Genomic DNA, 16,436 nt, shown 5'->3' with positions numbered 1-16,436 from the left:
GACTATTTGAAAAAAGTTAAAGTCAGATCCTCACCTAATATCTTATTTTTTATAAAAATCAAAATAGTAAAATATAGTTTAGTTTCATTATATTTTAAAAAATACTTCAATGACAACTTAATATTTTTAAATAAATGATATTATCTTCTTAACTTTAGTAGTATATTGCAGCAGTGAAAAAGCTGTTTTTGCTAACTTTGAGAAAACACCATAATTAGATGTGTTCACACGAAAATTGCTATAAACTATATTTTTGCTCTTTCCCTTTTAGCAAAATGATGAGACCAACTTAAAACATATGGAAAGATTTCTGCACTTATTACAAAGAGGAAAAATCTAATATGCAAATAATGTCAAAAAATATGCATGTCCAAGTACTACCAGGATGACCAGACAAACTTTCTGAGATGTATGAAAAAACTCATCTAAAATGGAGCAGATGTTTTGTTTTAAAACAGCCTCAAATGATATTAGTGAAACCCTAGAAATACAAAAACCAACCACAGAAACAACATATAAAGGAAACTGATCAGACAAAACTCCAAGGAGTGGATATGATAGCCAAAGATTTTGAGCAAAGATTTTGAGGAATTCTCCCCACCTACATTCTCCTTCCCTAAGAATTAAGCTCTCTATAGCTACCCTGCATCTATATTGTTTCTATATTTTGTTTTCATTTTAAATTAAAGTATGGCTGGCATACACTATGGCATTAGTTTCAAATGGTTTTGTATCTATACTGGCACTGTAGAGGACAAGTGCGAAAAGATCATAATTTTCTTTGTTCAGATCTAACATTGATGGATTCTTCTGCTCTCTAATTCTGCCTATTTCTCAGAATTGGCCCAAACCACATAAATGAATAACTTCAACACAGCTGCAGAAAGCTCAGCAACAGTAATATTAGAGGTGGAATAACATGCACACTAGACTAGTGCTGTCAGAAGTAAAATACCATTGGGAAAGTGAAAATTCCATTTAGGGTCTGGTATTATCCAAGGATTTTCCACCATCCACTTTCATTCTAAACCCTAGATTTAGGTCTATGAATGTACAAGTAAAAGATGACCCAGGATGTGAATAATGACAAGAGGGGAAGATCTTGGTTTTCCAAGGTTGGATGTCTCCACACCTGAATTATGAAGACTGACATTCTGAATGATTATCTCAGAGAACTGGCGGTGTTTGCCCTCATGCTGACATTCAGTTGTGCAAAGGAGGATAAGAGACAAGGGGCAGGGACCTGTATCAGAGGAAATCGGCCAGTGCCAGGCAGACCTTTCAGTATCGGGAAATCTTTCTCATGAAGCCAATCTGCTGCTATGGAAAAGAACACAAAATATCCCCTTTCATTGTGAGAGTTCCTTTCCTCCCTCAAGAGACCCCAAATCTGGGAGAATTTCTTTCCTTTGTTTTCCACCTGCACATATGACGCATCTGAAATACTGTTGAACCTTCTCTCCCAGGGCATATCACAGCTCTCTCTTATAATAAGGCACATCTTTATTCATGGTCTTTGGGGTTTGATTTCTACTTCTGGACCACAGAGTGCAACCCTAAAAACTGGATTCTATATTTTTCTCCCAGGAAAGAGGATAAATCCTTCCCAGGGAACTGGATGTCTAAATGAGTACAAACTTCAATGAGAGGGGGCAGCTGATCTTCCTTCCCTTGTCTACAGGAGAATCTTTGGTTATGTAACTAACATGAATAAGATGTGGCAGCCATTCCACACAAAAGCCTAGAAAAAATTTGTGAGGAAAATATTCATTTAGAGTTAGAGCAAACCAGGCATCTTCCATTTGGTCCAAAGCCAGTTAGTTTTCCACGGCTAATTATATACTGAGCTACACTAGGTACAGCATTGAACAAATAAAATATTCACACCTTTCTTTCTCTTTCTCTCCCTCCTTTCAAGCCTCCCTCCCTTTTCCCTGGATTCCCCCTTCTTTTCTTCTTTTCCTACCTCTATTTATATATAATTGTATATTGGCAGGAGGCTGATAGGTTTCCCTTCTAGCTTAAATCTCCTTAATTTTATACATTTATAGAGCTATTCATGTACAGGAACTAGAGATGGGCGAAACTCTTCAATCAATCTCTCTTATGAATAAGTTACACCCATCTGGTTTAATTTAAGGAGGTTCTTGAATGAAGAAAGGAAAAAATAAGTTAGCTACCACTTGCTGATATACACTTGGTGAGCAGTTTATATAGTGTAAAACCTTATGAGGTTGGTGTTGTCACTTTCGTTTTATAGACAAAGAAACAGTGCTCAAGATCATCCAGGTACAAGGCTGCAGAGCTGAGATTCAAACCCAGTTCTGATTCTAAAGTGTAGAGGACAAATTTGTGATAGATGTGGTACTGCTCCCTTTTTCTGAGACCACAGTAGATAGCGGTAATAAATCCCAATACTCTCTCACTAATCTCAGAATTGGCCCAAGAATCCTTCCCAAGACTGGGTTCCAGGCACTTTTACCAGGAACTGGCCCCCAAGATGAAGCCTATTTGCTGCTAATGAGGGGGTGGTAGGAGAAAGGAAGCTACATAGGACAATGTCTGGAACTAAATGGAGGCAGATGTGAGACAATAATACACAAAGGACAATGGTTTACTTGATGAGAATGAAGACAAATGGCAGGGATGTGGGGGATGATGAGAGAAGATGTTGAAACAGCTCTGGAAGCAATGGCCGGAGCTGGAAGATGCTGGTTAGGGGAATATTTTGACAGGCGTGTTCTGACAGTCTAAAATGCTCCTGAGGAAGTCATAAAGACTTGGATACAGCAAAGAAGGTTATAACTGACCTAATATGATTTGCCCTGGCTGTGGAGCCTGGTAGGAAGGGGGAAAAATGCATCAAGATGTTACGACAAATTTCACACGGAAAAGCAAACTTTCCAAAAGCTCAAGCCCTGTAATGAAGTTGTGTCTAAGAGAGTGAACACTGTGGAACTAAGGTGAGGAAGAATTACAGTTTTCTAGTATGCTGGACTGAGTGGCTTCATTCAAGGATGAAGATTCAAACAAACAGCACCTCATACATGGTCCCAGAGACAGACTGATGTCTAACTGAAGACCTGGCACCATAGCTTATTAGCTATGTGACCTTGGGTGAGTTGTTTAACCTCCTTGAACCATTTCAAACACAGAGAACAGCAACTACTTCCCAAAGGTTTTGTGAAGATGAACAAGATGACATACATGAAGGAACACAGGTACTGACAGTATATTGTTGGCACTCAATAAATGTGAGCTTGGTAAATAATTTAACGTCTGTGCATCTCCATTCCTTGATCTGTAAAGTAAAAATAATAAAACCTGCTCTGCCTCTCTTACAGGGCAGTGGTTCTCATACTTTGATGTGCAAAGAATCTCTTTGGGTCTCTGTTCAAAATGCCAATATCTAGGAGACTCTTGTCTCCTAAATCCCATGTGACTTTGACATTAGAGGAAAAGAGGAGCAGCATCCTTAATCACAACGGCAATAACTGATAACTTTGGGCTTGGGTAAGTAATTAAGTTGTTTCTCTAATCAGGAAAGAAGTTCTTTCCAGGAAAAAAAACGTATGTATATATGAAAATAAGTTTAGAAGTAGCCATTAACACAATTCTCAGCTAGGGAGCAGACCTCTGAAGTAGCCAGTGTCCTTTTGTTAATGAGCACTGAACAGCTGCTGGGAGTCTTTACTTCCCTAGAGGCTTAGATAAAAATTCTCTTCTTATGTACTAGGAAGAATAAATTGTTCTTTCCTCCTGTATTTGGTCAAATCATATAACTTTCATAGTTGAAATAAAACAACAGTTACTAGGTAGAACATTGTAATAATTTGTGCCATCAAATTGTTCCTAGCAGTACATCTTCCCACTATAAACTAGAATTTGGTAGATAAGCAGGCTTCTAGGCAGGAGGCAGAGTGGTGATCACTCTCGTGTTATTATAGCACATATTTCTAGTTTCAATCCTTTCTCAGTTCTCAGAACTACTTAAAAGGCTATATCAAATCATACTCCAAAAAAGCAGTTAGAAAAAACCAATCGTTTCATTTTTGAAATACATTTCTTAAAAATGGTGGCCCTGGCCGGTTGGCTCAGCGGTAGAGCGTCGGCCTAGCGTGCGGAGGACCCGGGTTCGATTCCCGGCCAGGGCACACAGGAGAAGCGCCCATTTGCTTCTCCACCCCTCCGCCGCGCTTTCCCCTCTGTCTCTCTCTTCCCCTCCCGCAGCCAAGGCTCCATTGGAGCAAAGATGGCCCGGGCGCTGGGGATGGCTCTGTGGCCTCTGCCTCAGGCGCTAGAGTGGCTCTGGTCGCAACATGGTGACGCCCAGGATGGGCAGAGCATCGCCCCCTGGTGGGCAGAGCGTCGCCCCATGGTGGGCAAGCTGGGTGGATCCCAGTCGGGCGCATGCGGGAGTCTGTCTGACTGCCTCTCCCTGTTTCCAGCTTCAGAAAAATGAAAAAAAAAAAAAAAATGGTGGCTAACATTTCTTTATGTGTCAACTGTCCCAGAAACTTGCTAAGTTCTTTAAATTTGTTATCTCATTTAACTTCACAACAAGTCTAAGAAATAGGTAATTTCATTAGTCCCATTGTACGGCTGAGAAAACTAAAGTTTTAGAAAGATTAAGTAATTTCTCAAGATGACCTAGCGAGTGGCCAGCCTGGGTTTTCAAACTGCATGCCCTTCACCAATCTGCTTAGTTTTCTTCCCCCAATCCTGCTATATTGATTCACCACAGTAGAAAACAGAAGGCTGCTGTTTCAAAAGGTCTTTCTGGAGGAAGAGATCCATGAAGTAAAAAATCCCTATGGCCCACAAAGGTCACAAGGAGAGCCTGTGTATAGGAACATAATGAGTTTCCATTCTCATCCACCCATACAACCTTCATTATTATCTGTGCTTTGGGTGTGAGTAGAGTCTACAAATCAACATTAGGCACTTAGTAGAAGTACTGGTAATTAGACACAACTGAAGATACAAATTCTGGATTAAAAAAAGGCATTTTTTTTCCATTTCTGGTTTATAGACGATTGAGCAAATAACAAACATCATATGGTCTGCTGGGATGAGTGCTTTTTGTTTTCTCATTCTCTTCTGCTTTTATCTTCTTTGCCCAAAGTAGAATGCTTCCCATAGCTCTCTGAGCCATCATGGGAGCTAAAGGCCCTGTCTAGCTTTCTGTTCTAACACAGGTTCAGATTAGAATATTCCACTAGCAACTCTGCAATGTTAAGATAACTTCTATTATTCATTCATTTATTCAACAAATTTGAGCACCTACTAACACTAGGCTTTTTGCCAGCACTGTATATATATCAGCAAATACAACAAACATATTTACCACCTTCATGGAGCTCATAATTTATAACCAACAAATAAATAATAAGTATGCAGTTACAGATTGTGATAAATGACATAAAGAGAACTGACCGCGTGAGCTGATGGAGAATTACATAGCTAGCTTACTCAAGGAAGGACCCTGACACAGCAAGAGAAACCCGGCATGTGGCAAGCAGAGAGAATTCTTTAGAGCAGAGGTCCCCAAACTTTTTACACAGGAGGCCAGTTCACTGTCCCTCAGACCGTTGGAGGGCCGAACTATAAAAAAACAATGAACAAATCCCTATGCACACTGCACATATCTTATTTTAAAGTAAAAAAACAAAACGGGAACAAATACAATATTTAAAATAAAGAACAAATAAATTTAAATCAACAAACTGACCAGTATTTCAATGGGGACTATGGGCCTGCTTTTGGCTAATGAGATGGTCAATGTGCTCCTCTCACTGACCACCAATGAAAGAGGTGCCCCTTCCGGAAGTGCGGTGGGGGCTGGATAAATAGCCTGAGGGGGCCATAGTTTGGGGACCCCTGCTTTAGAGTCTAGGTAGAAAGAAGAGCCTATGGGAAGGCCCCCCAAATAAAGAGAAGCTCAGCACACACTAGGTCACTCGGGCCTGAGTGAACTAAGAGAAAAGGAAAGCTGGAAAAGACGAGAATGAAGAGTTGGGCATTGCAGAGCCTTGTCAGACGTGGTAAGGAGATTACATTTTATTCTAGAAGTAATAAAAAGTCTTTAAAGAGTATTCAACAGTGACTGACATGTGAATTATTTTATAAAAGATTTTCTGGCAACTGAGTGGCAAATAGATTGGAGAGGACAAGAATGGAAGCAAAAAGAACCAATAACGAAGCCATTGAAATGGCCCGGGTCGTGAGTTCTCCAAATTGTAATTCTTTGGTGGTTACCTGTTCTACTGCCTCCCCTCATGTAAAGCAGGGCTCATACTCCAACTCAATGTGGTACAAACATGTTAGTGAAACACCGGTTCTTCAAGATGGTCTCTGAAAATAAGACTCCGGTCAAATAAACTTAAGAAATTCTGCATGCTAAATCCCCTTCTTGGAGATTCATAATGTAAACCAGTGGTCTCCAACCTTTTTGTGGGCCACGGACCGGTTTAATGTCAGAAAACATTTTCACGGACCGGCCTTTAGGGTGGGACGGATAAATGTATCACGTGACCGAGACAAGTGTCAAGAGTGAGTCTCAGACGGATGTAACAGAGGGAATCTGGTCATTTTTAAAAAAAATAAAACATTGTTCGGACTTAAATATAAATAAAATGGAAATAATGTAAGTTATTTATTCTTTTTCTGTGGACCGGTACCAAATGGCCCACGGACCAGTACCAGTCCGTGGCCCGGGGGTTGGGGACCACTGATGTAAACTAATGTATTAAAAGTTCTAGGAAGCATTTCAGTCAATTTGTATATCCCAGTATTTCTCAAACTTACTTAATTATGGAATCTTTTTTTTTTTCCCCTCCACATGTTAATATCCTACAGAACTGATGTTCTCCAGAGCACACTTAGGAAATGCTACTATAAGTCATTCTAACCAAGAGTTAACCCCATGTTGCTTGGTTTACTGGGCCTCCTCTTCTCCTCCTCCCTATTATTTCAATGATTTAGACAATATTTTCTGACTTCACATATATTACATGAGGACACCGACCTTTGTATGTCTTATTTCTTCTCATTTGTACTATTTTCTGTCAACTGTTCCTTTACTTTTACATTATAAAGGCTCATGAAGCTCTAAATCTTTTCAGTAAGCATAATTTTCTTCCTCTATGGATTAATTCCTCTATGTCAGTAATAGTTTGTCTCAAATTTTCTGTCTCTGTCTAAGCTCTGTGTATAAATTTCCTTGATTTTATCTTCCAATTCTTTTATTAGACTTTTTCTTTTGAAAGTTTTTTGGAGATATAATGTTATACCATATAATAAACCCTTTTAAGGGTTTAAATCAATAGTTTTAACATTATTTTTACAGAGTTGTGCAACCAACAATATAATCTAATTCTAGAATATTTAATTTTAAAAAGAAACCCCATTATCGATGAGCAGTCACTCTCCACGTCTGCACAATCTCCACCGTCCTTAAGCAACTATTGATACTAATCTACATTTTGCCTCTACAGATTTGTCTATTCTGGACATTTCATATAAAGAGAATCATGCAGTATTAGGCCTTCTTACAGTTAACATGTTTTCAAGGTTCATTCATTTTGTAACATGTATTGGTATTTCATTTCTTTTTCTTATCAAATATTATAATATCCTCTCCTGACTCAGAGCCTATCTGCTAGGCAGATTGGCTGTCTCTTCCTAGAGCCCATATTCTCTGGGTTGCTGTTTCCTTACTCTGCTTAATCTGTTGCCAGGCTTCCATGTGTTTAGCTGTCTTATAGAAATCTTTCAAAATCTCTCATCTGCTGATGATCCCTCTTTTGTGCGTTTATTATTAGAGTTTGTTTTTTATCAGGTTTTTTTTTTTTTTTTGTATTTTTCTGAAGCTGAAACGGGGAGAGACAGTCAGACAGACTCCCGCATGCGCCCGACCGGGATTCACCCGGCACGCCCACCAGGGGGCGACGCTCTGCCCACCGGGGGCGATGCTCTGCCCCTCCTGGGGCATCGCTCTGCCGCGACCAGAGCCACTCTAGCGCCTGGGGCAGAGACCAAGGAGCCATCCCCAGTGCCCGGGCCATCTTTGCTCCAATGGAGCCTTGGCTGTGGGAGGGGAAGAGAGAGACAGAGAGGAAGGGGGGGATGGAGAAGCAAATGGGCGCTTCTCCTATGTGCCCTGGCCGGGAATCGAACCCGGGTCCCCCGCACGCCAGGCCGACGCTCTACCGCTGAGCCAACCAGCCAGGGCTTTATCAGTTTTTAATAGGAATTAGAATGTGGTTTCGGGAGAAAGTGAAGGAGCGTGGGTTCAGATCACTATCCTGAACTTGAATACCTAATATATCTTAAAACCATCCTTTGTTGTTCCAGAGATACTGAGCTGAGTATGAATGTATTTCATTTTGGTGTAACTTCCTTTTGAAAAGCTCTTTTCCTCCTCCACCATAATGGCATTTGAAAGAGAGGTAACTATCCAAAGTGTAGAAGTCTTCCTTTATTAATTCCTTCCTTTGTCTCATGGCACTTTGCTGAGATATCCAGCAATAAATCATGTCTGCCTTAACTTTGCTCCTCTCCTCTGCCATTTACCTTAACTCAGTCCTCCATCATCTCCCAGTGAAATAGACTCCTCACTGAGACTTCGAAATCTATCTGGCACACAGAGTAAGTTAAGTAGACTCTAGTACATGTGGCTACCCTTATAAATATCCTATAAGGGCTTTCTATTGTTCATATAGTAAAATACACAATTGCTTTACCATGGTATACATGGTCCAGTAATGACGAGGTCCTTGCTTGCCTTATCTTATCTTCTATTACTCTCCTTTCACTCACAATACTTCCTGTTTTCTATTCCTCTTCCTCAGATGCCTTAAACTTGTTTCTGACTCAGGACATTGACAGACATAACTTAGAACCTCTACCTAGAACGTTCCACCTTCTACTCTTTGAACAGCTAGGTCCGTCATTCCTTTGTTCCAGGCTTAATTAAGTAACTTGTTCCTCAGAAAAGTCTTCTCTGATCACATTGTCCAAATAGCTCTCTTAACCCAGGGTACCCTGATCATTTCCTTTGTAGAATTACATGCAATTTGTAATAATTGGTTTTCTTATGTACTATGGCTCTCTCTTGGTTTTATTCATCAACATATACTCAGAACTTAAGCAAGGATCAAACACAAAATAGGAGTTCAACAAATATTTATTGAGAGGGAATTTAGTACTCATCTCCCTGTGATTTAAAGTTCTCTTTAAGGGCCTCAAAAGGAGCCTTAGTAAACATGCTTTCAATGAATATTTGTTTTTCTTGACACTACTGCATCATCATCATAAAAAAAAAACACAACAGATTAGGTCTTTATTGTAGCAGACATAGCAATGAACTCCAAATAAGTTAAAAAGAGCTTAACATTGAAAATTAAAACATTTAAAAAGTCTAGATGAAAAAGAAATAGTGCCTTTATCCTAACTGTGTAAAGAAAGAAATAGAAAAGACTATCAATAAGAAAGTAGACAAGACTAATTATAGAAGTAATAAACTTCTGAAACAATAAAACATGTTTCAAATAAGGAAGCAATTGATTAAGGTAAAATTGTAATTACATAGATGATGCATAAAAGTTTACAAAGGAAAAACAGAGAAAACTGTTCTAACCCTAAAGAGCAATTCTTCATGCCTTTAGATAAAATCAATTACTAGTGCTAGTACTAGCCAGTTCCCAAATGAGGAAATGAAAATAATAAAACAAGCATTTTATTAAGTACTTCCCATATTCCAGGCAACACATTAGTCCCTGAAGATGCAAACATGAAGATTTTATCTCTGTCCTAGTGAGTTTGTATCCGAACTGGAAAGACAGTCCTGTAAAAAGCTTAGGTAAAAATTAGTTTGGCTCTATAAAACTAAAGCTAAACATTATGATTTATATAAGTAATCATAATTTACTTAAATCACTATTTATACAATGATCTAAAATGCTTCACAATCACATTTATGCATACTGTTTTTGGGTCATATAAACTTAGAGCCAGTTGTTGAATAAGACAGTATTTATTCAACAAGCACTTTTAAGGCACCTATTGTATTCCTAGGTTTTAAGGCTACAGAATGAATAAAACATAGTTTTATGATATTAGTTCACAGTGTATTAGGGGAGGCAGATATGTAAATAAATAAATTATCATCAGTTTGATAAGTGCTAGAGCAGAAAAATAAACAAAGTGCCATACTAGGACAGAGGAGGTGATAAGAAATATTGCTTTAAAATATCAGAGAAAATCTATTGGAAAGAAGAAAAATTAGGGGAGAGGGTGGTATTCCAAAGAAAAGACCACAAGATAAAAAGATACAAAGGTAAAAAGTATATGGTATCTTCAAAAATTTACATATACTTTGATAGCTAAGGGCAGGTTGTGCAAAAAGATATAGCTATACACTAGCTTCAAAATGAGGCAGGCACCTGATCTTAAAGCCCAGAGGTACATGATAAAGGGTTTGGATTCCAAGCAGAAGTGATTTGATCACATGTTGTATTTTAAAAAAAAAACCCAACACTCAGAAATCTATATAAAGCAATTATTAGAGTCTGAGACTAGATACGGAGAAATCATTTAGGAGGAAAAATGATAAGATTTAAAATAAAAAAAAATGGCAGGATATGAGTGATACTAAGATGTCAGAAATAATAGAACTTAATGAGTAACTGATGGAGTATGTGAACGAAGGAGAGGAATGAATCTGAAATGTCCTCTTGGTCTGTGCCTAAGGCAAAATGGAATTGCGTCATTAACCAAACCTGGGATGCGAGAAAGGGGACAACATAAGGATTTGGAAAATGTTCAGTTCTTTTCATAGTTAACAGAATTCAAATTTAAACAACTATGAGAAATCTTGCATCAATTAAAATAAAGTAAATTAATAGGAATGATAATACTCATTGTTGTGGGCTATTGGGGAAAAATTCACTCTACATTGCTGCCCTGCAACCTGATGAAATTGTTCTGAAAAGAAATCTGGCAACAAATATAAGAGTCATAAAAATTATCATATACATACTTTGTCCCAGAAACCCAACTTTTTGGAATATAGCCCAAGGAGGTAATTCAAAAGAAATAAAAAACCTATTTGTATAAAGATGTTTATAGCTGTGCTATACATTACAGACAAAAACTGGAAACAGTCCACATGCCCAACTCAAGGGAAGGCTTTGGTACATTACTGCAATGGACTATTTTATTGCCATTAAGAAAGACAAATATGAGAACTATGTAGAAATAAAGAAAGGTATAAATATAAAGCAATAGGTAAACCATGCAGAACTCAAAATGATACATATACAGTGATCACAACTATGTAAAATTATATCTGTATAACCAAGAGAACTGGAAAAGACTACAGAGCTGGTAATTTAGAGTGCTGACATTTTTGTTATTGTTGGTTGAGTTGCTGGGAACGTTTATGTGTTTCAAGTTATATTTCACTGTATAGTTAGTACATATACATTAAGAAAGATAAATCTTTATTTTTTTCCTGGCAGAGGATAAAAGAAAGTGCTCATGGGGACCTTTCCTTGCCCTAAGTGATTTTCTCTAGTCTCTTGAGTATTGTTAGTTTTTGGATGTATAGGGAGGTGAACTCCACCCCTTGCTACCACAGCATCCAGTTACTGCTCATTTCTTTTATCTGTCACTTATTATTGTATCCAAATTTCCTGACTTATTCATAACAAACCAGCATCTCTGCTCACATTTACAGCATGTACGCAACTTGGATGCTCTAACTATACCTATTTATTGGGCAGAAGTGTCTCCTCAGTGTGACTTTTTAAACTCTGGTCTAGAGAAATATTCGTTTCTTACCTTCTGCTACCCTGGTGGAATTAATTAAGGCCAATCCTCTGGATTCCATTTCTGCTAACCTTAAAGGACTCCTCACTTGGTAATATCTTTGATCTCTGTATTTTCGAGCCCCACTCCTTGACCCCTGCATCTCCCTTAGCTTTTCTGCTCTCCTTCACAGTAAACATTCTGCTAAGGATTGTTGTCCATACTATTGTTTCCAAACTCTCACCCCCTGTTCACTCTTCAAACTATTGTGATCTGCCTTCTGTTCCCACCATTCCACTGAACTGTGTCATTCAAAGTTATCAATCTGCTTGTTGCCAAATCTAATGGCACTTTTCTATCTTCCTGTTATTTGACCTCCTGACCTCCTAGCAACACTTTCCCCTTACTTAAAACTTTTGGTTCCTGTGACACCTCAACTCTCTCTTTTCTCTTACTTCTGAGGTCATTCTTTTTTTTTTTTCCCTCTAAATGTGAGAGTTTCTCTGGGTTATATCCTAAGCTTTTATCTCTTCTCTTTCCACATTCTTTCTAACTGATCTCCTTCATTCCCAGAGCCTTAAATCCTATTTGTATGCTAATGACTTCCAAAATTAATATCGGTAGAAGAAATCTTAATCCCTTGACTCATTCAGTCATATACTTGACATCTTCATTTAGATTCAAATATAGTAACTATTATATAACATAAAAACTATAGCCATGATTTTCTTCCTAGATGTGTTACTCCTCCAGTTTTCCCATCTCTGTAAATAATACCATACACCCAGTTGTTTACACATTCCTATGTCATATCACTATACTCTTATCCAATATATCAACACCTTTGGATTTTACCTCCAACAATATATTCTATTGCTGCCATCTTAGTCCACTGCTTCCTCTTCAATCTATACTGATCACAAAAATTATGGCATATTTCAAAATGAATATGAAGCAATAAAATATCCCCTAATTTTTGTGAGCAGTATATTTTGCATAAAGTAGAGATAACATTTTTTTTAACAAGAGAGAAAGACTGAGACAGAAACAGAGACACAGAGAGACAGAGACAGACAGGAATGGAGAGAGAGAGACGAGAAGCATCAACTTGCGGCATGTTAGTTGTTTATTGATTGTTTCTCATATGTGCCTTGACCAGGAAGTTCCAGCATAGCCAACAATCCCTTGCTCAAACCAGCAACCTGGGCTCAAGCCAGCAACCATGAGATCTTGTCTATAATCCCACACTCAAGCCAGCAACCCCGTACTCAAGCTGGTGAGCCTGCACTCAAGCCAGATGAGCCCACACTCAAGCTGGCAAGCTCGGGGTTTTGAACCTGGGTCCTCAGCATCCCAGGTAGACTCTCTATTCACTACACCACCACCAGTCAGGTGAGACAGTACACTTTTTGTATAATAAATCAAATTGTTTCTCCCCTCCCCCCAGCTTAAAGACATCCACTGTACTTAGAAGAAATTCAAAGTCCTTCAATATGCCTGTAAGTTCCTATATAATATGACAACTATAGTATTTCCCCATGTATAAGATGCACCTTATTTTGGGGGCCTGAAATTTGAAAAAAAGTATATTACATCAAGTTACTGAATTCAAGTTTTACTAATCATAAAGTTCATACAACTCCTCATCAAGCGCGTAAAAGTGGGAAGTGCAAGTAAAAAAATCTACAACCATTGTATAAGACACATCCAGTTTTTAGACCCCAAATTTTTCCCAAAAAAGTGCGTCTTATACATGGGGAAATATGGTCATTATTTCTCTAGCTATTCCTTTCTTTAGCCAACCTGGCCCTCTTTGCATCCTTGGGGGCTTTGCACATGCTTTTCTTTCTAGCAAGAACACTATGTTCATTTCTTACTTTGTCTAGTTAACATCTAGTTATTTAGATTAGACTACAATGTAAATATCTCTCTTCCTATTATTTGTGATTTCATTAAGGAAATTTTTCCATGACCTCCCATTCAGTCAAGTTCCAGCCCTTGGATTTATTCATAGTACCATGTGCCTTTACTTGGTGTTGTCTCAGTTTTAAGATCAGTTGCTTAATGTCTATGTCCCTGCTACTGTATTATAGACTTCATGAAGCAGAGAAAGTATCTGGTTTTTCTTTTAAATTTTTATTTATTGATTTTAGCTAGAGAGGAAGGAGAAGAGAGAGAGAGAGAGAGAGAGAGAGAGAGAGAGAGAGATAGGAACTTCAATCTGTTCTGTGTGTGCCCTGGCCGGGGACTGAACTGGCAACCTCTGCACTTCAAAGTTCTAACCAATCCAGCTATCTGGCCAGGGCAAAAGTATCTGTTTTGAGTATTACATATCCAGCTCCTAACATGGTACTTGTCACATATCAGTTACTCAAGAAATATTTCCAGAATGAATGAATAAGTGATACTGGGTCATGTTTCTGAGAAGATACTGTCAGCCTCATGACAATACATCAATCAAATCATTAAAGAAAAAAGATAATCCAAAAGCATTACTAGATGGACATAAATGACAGTTACTGGCTTTGCTTGATTATATATTATGAACTGAGAATAAAGTTCTACACATGTGATTTCCCTAATTATAACAAGTAAAAGGAAACCAACTTCTCTCTCTCTCTCTCTCTCTTTCACACACACACACACACACACACACACACACACACACACACACACAGAGGTTCATTTTAAAGTTAATTTAAAGTATGCAAAGGGAAGCCCAGAGCTGCATTTGTGGGTGGGTGCCAAGGTCATGAAATTGTTCTGCAAGAAAAGAGGGAAGTTGTTACTGAGAGAAAAGGGGATAAAAGTAAAGGATGGGAAAAACACAGGAGTTGAAGTAAGGGCTTTAGGATTCTTTGTGAAGAGGAAAATGTCTAAAACCAATTTCAGATTGTTAATGTTACTATGACGTAAATCTTTCTGCCTTTCCAAATCTTTAGTAATATCTGCCATGTTAATTAGCTTAGATCAAGACTAATCCACCAAATAAGGGATCAGAGAGAGTCACAAGAGCCCTCAAGCCACAAAGCCCATCTGAGGGGTTGGCTAAAGGTTTCTTTTTCTTCAGATACCTGCATTTGTAATTACATGGCATTTATCAAACCTATCTTGGGTTGTGCATTTCACTGGAAAATGTCTTACTCATCTTTGAATTTGCAGGAATAACAATACCTATTCAAGAGTATAACAAGCTGCTACATAAAAGGTGTGCCTTGGTGCATACTCTGTTCCAGATGAAGTCCTGACTCTCCCAACTTCATTGTTCCTACCCTTCCAGCTGCAGCTGACTCTCCACTTTCGAGAGTCAGCTTGGATTCAACACACGCGTTCAACTTTCCTTGTGCCATTCCTTCTGACACAGATGCTCACTATTTGATCTGGACCTGGCCTACCAGCAGTACTAGGGAAGAGAGCTTTTAACATAGTGCTTCACCTATAATCAATGCTTCAAAAATGATTATTGGATTCAGTCAAAATTAAGTAAGTCACAGCCCTGGCTGGTTGGCTCAGTGATAGAGTGTTGGCCCAGCACATGGATGTTCTGGGTTTGATTCCTGGTCAGGGCACACAGGAGAAGCTCCCATCGGCTTCTCCTCCCCTCCCCCTCTTGCTTCTCTTTCTCTCTCTCTCTCTTCTCCTCCTGCAGCTATGGCTCGATTGGAGCGAGTTGGCCCCTGGCACTGAGGATGGCTCTATGGCCTCCGCCTCAAGCACTAAGAGCTCAGTTGCTAAGTAATGGAGCAATGCCCCAGATGGGCAGAGCATTGCCCCCTAGTGGGCCTGCTGGGTGGATCCTGGTTGGGGTGTATGCAGGAGTGTGTCTCTCTGCCTCCCCATCTCTCACTGAATAAAAAAAAAATCAATTAAGTAAGTCACATGACAGCAATTCTCCAGAATACCTGTTACTCTATTGGTTAAGTTTTGCTTTAATCTACAAGTAATTGTAGTGTATCTCAACTTTTTGAACCCAGCTCTACTGGCTAGGATTTTGTCAAGTTTTATTTTCTGTAAGAGGACACAAGAATAAAGTAGATAATGTTTTGCTTTTTAAAAGACATAAAATGATGCTATAAAATCCTGCAGTACTAACTGTGCCTTTTAAAATAATGCATGCTTTCCAACCTATCTTGGAGATTGTGATGTCGCTCCTCAACCCTACTGCCTTCTGCTGGCTGTGGAAGGTCTAGAGAGATGAACATTATTCCACTGCTTGATGGAGAATCCCTGATTTACAGTGGGGGAAATCACTATGGAAAAAATCTCTCTGTCCTCTTACACACAAAATAACCACGAAAAATACAAATACATTAATTCATTACATTTAATGAACAATGTTATAAGAACTGCTAAATAATCTGACCTACCCATCTAGGAGGGCGATGACATTCTTCCTGGGCCGCCCAATATTAGGGCCATACAAGCTGGCTCTCGAGTAAATCCGGATGGGCTGCAACAGGCTCTTCAGCTGGATGTAATCCTTTCCCAACTGGCTGCCATTTACTGCCCGGCCATGCATGGTCCGATAATTATTTGGCTCTACATTAAAAGAAGACACACAAGTCAGAGTTCAGAGGGTAAGGCTCCCCCAACCCTTTCCTGTCCACAAATCTCTGCCTTTTTCT

General features: G+C 38.9%; 1 protein-coding gene across 2 annotated transcripts in view; it reads right to left on the bottom strand.

The window, feature by feature from the left end:
• The window catches only part of HPSE2 (heparanase 2 (inactive)), a 773,696-nt gene that overhangs the window by 238,564 nt on the left and 518,696 nt on the right, over positions 1-16,436 (bottom strand). For both annotated transcript variants that reach the window (XM_066354936.1, XM_066354937.1), the window contains one exon: positions 16,179-16,350. In XM_066354936.1, coding sequence (XP_066211033.1) covers positions 16,179-16,350 — 172 coding nt within the window. The remainder of the gene's footprint in view (positions 1-16,178; positions 16,351-16,436) is intronic.

Source organism: Saccopteryx leptura, chromosome 13 (assembly GCF_036850995.1).
Source record: "Saccopteryx leptura isolate mSacLep1 chromosome 13, mSacLep1_pri_phased_curated, whole genome shotgun sequence".
NCBI classification, from domain to species: domain Eukaryota; kingdom Metazoa; phylum Chordata; class Mammalia; order Chiroptera; family Emballonuridae; genus Saccopteryx; species Saccopteryx leptura.
This window is presented reverse-complemented; position numbering and strand designations above follow the sequence as displayed.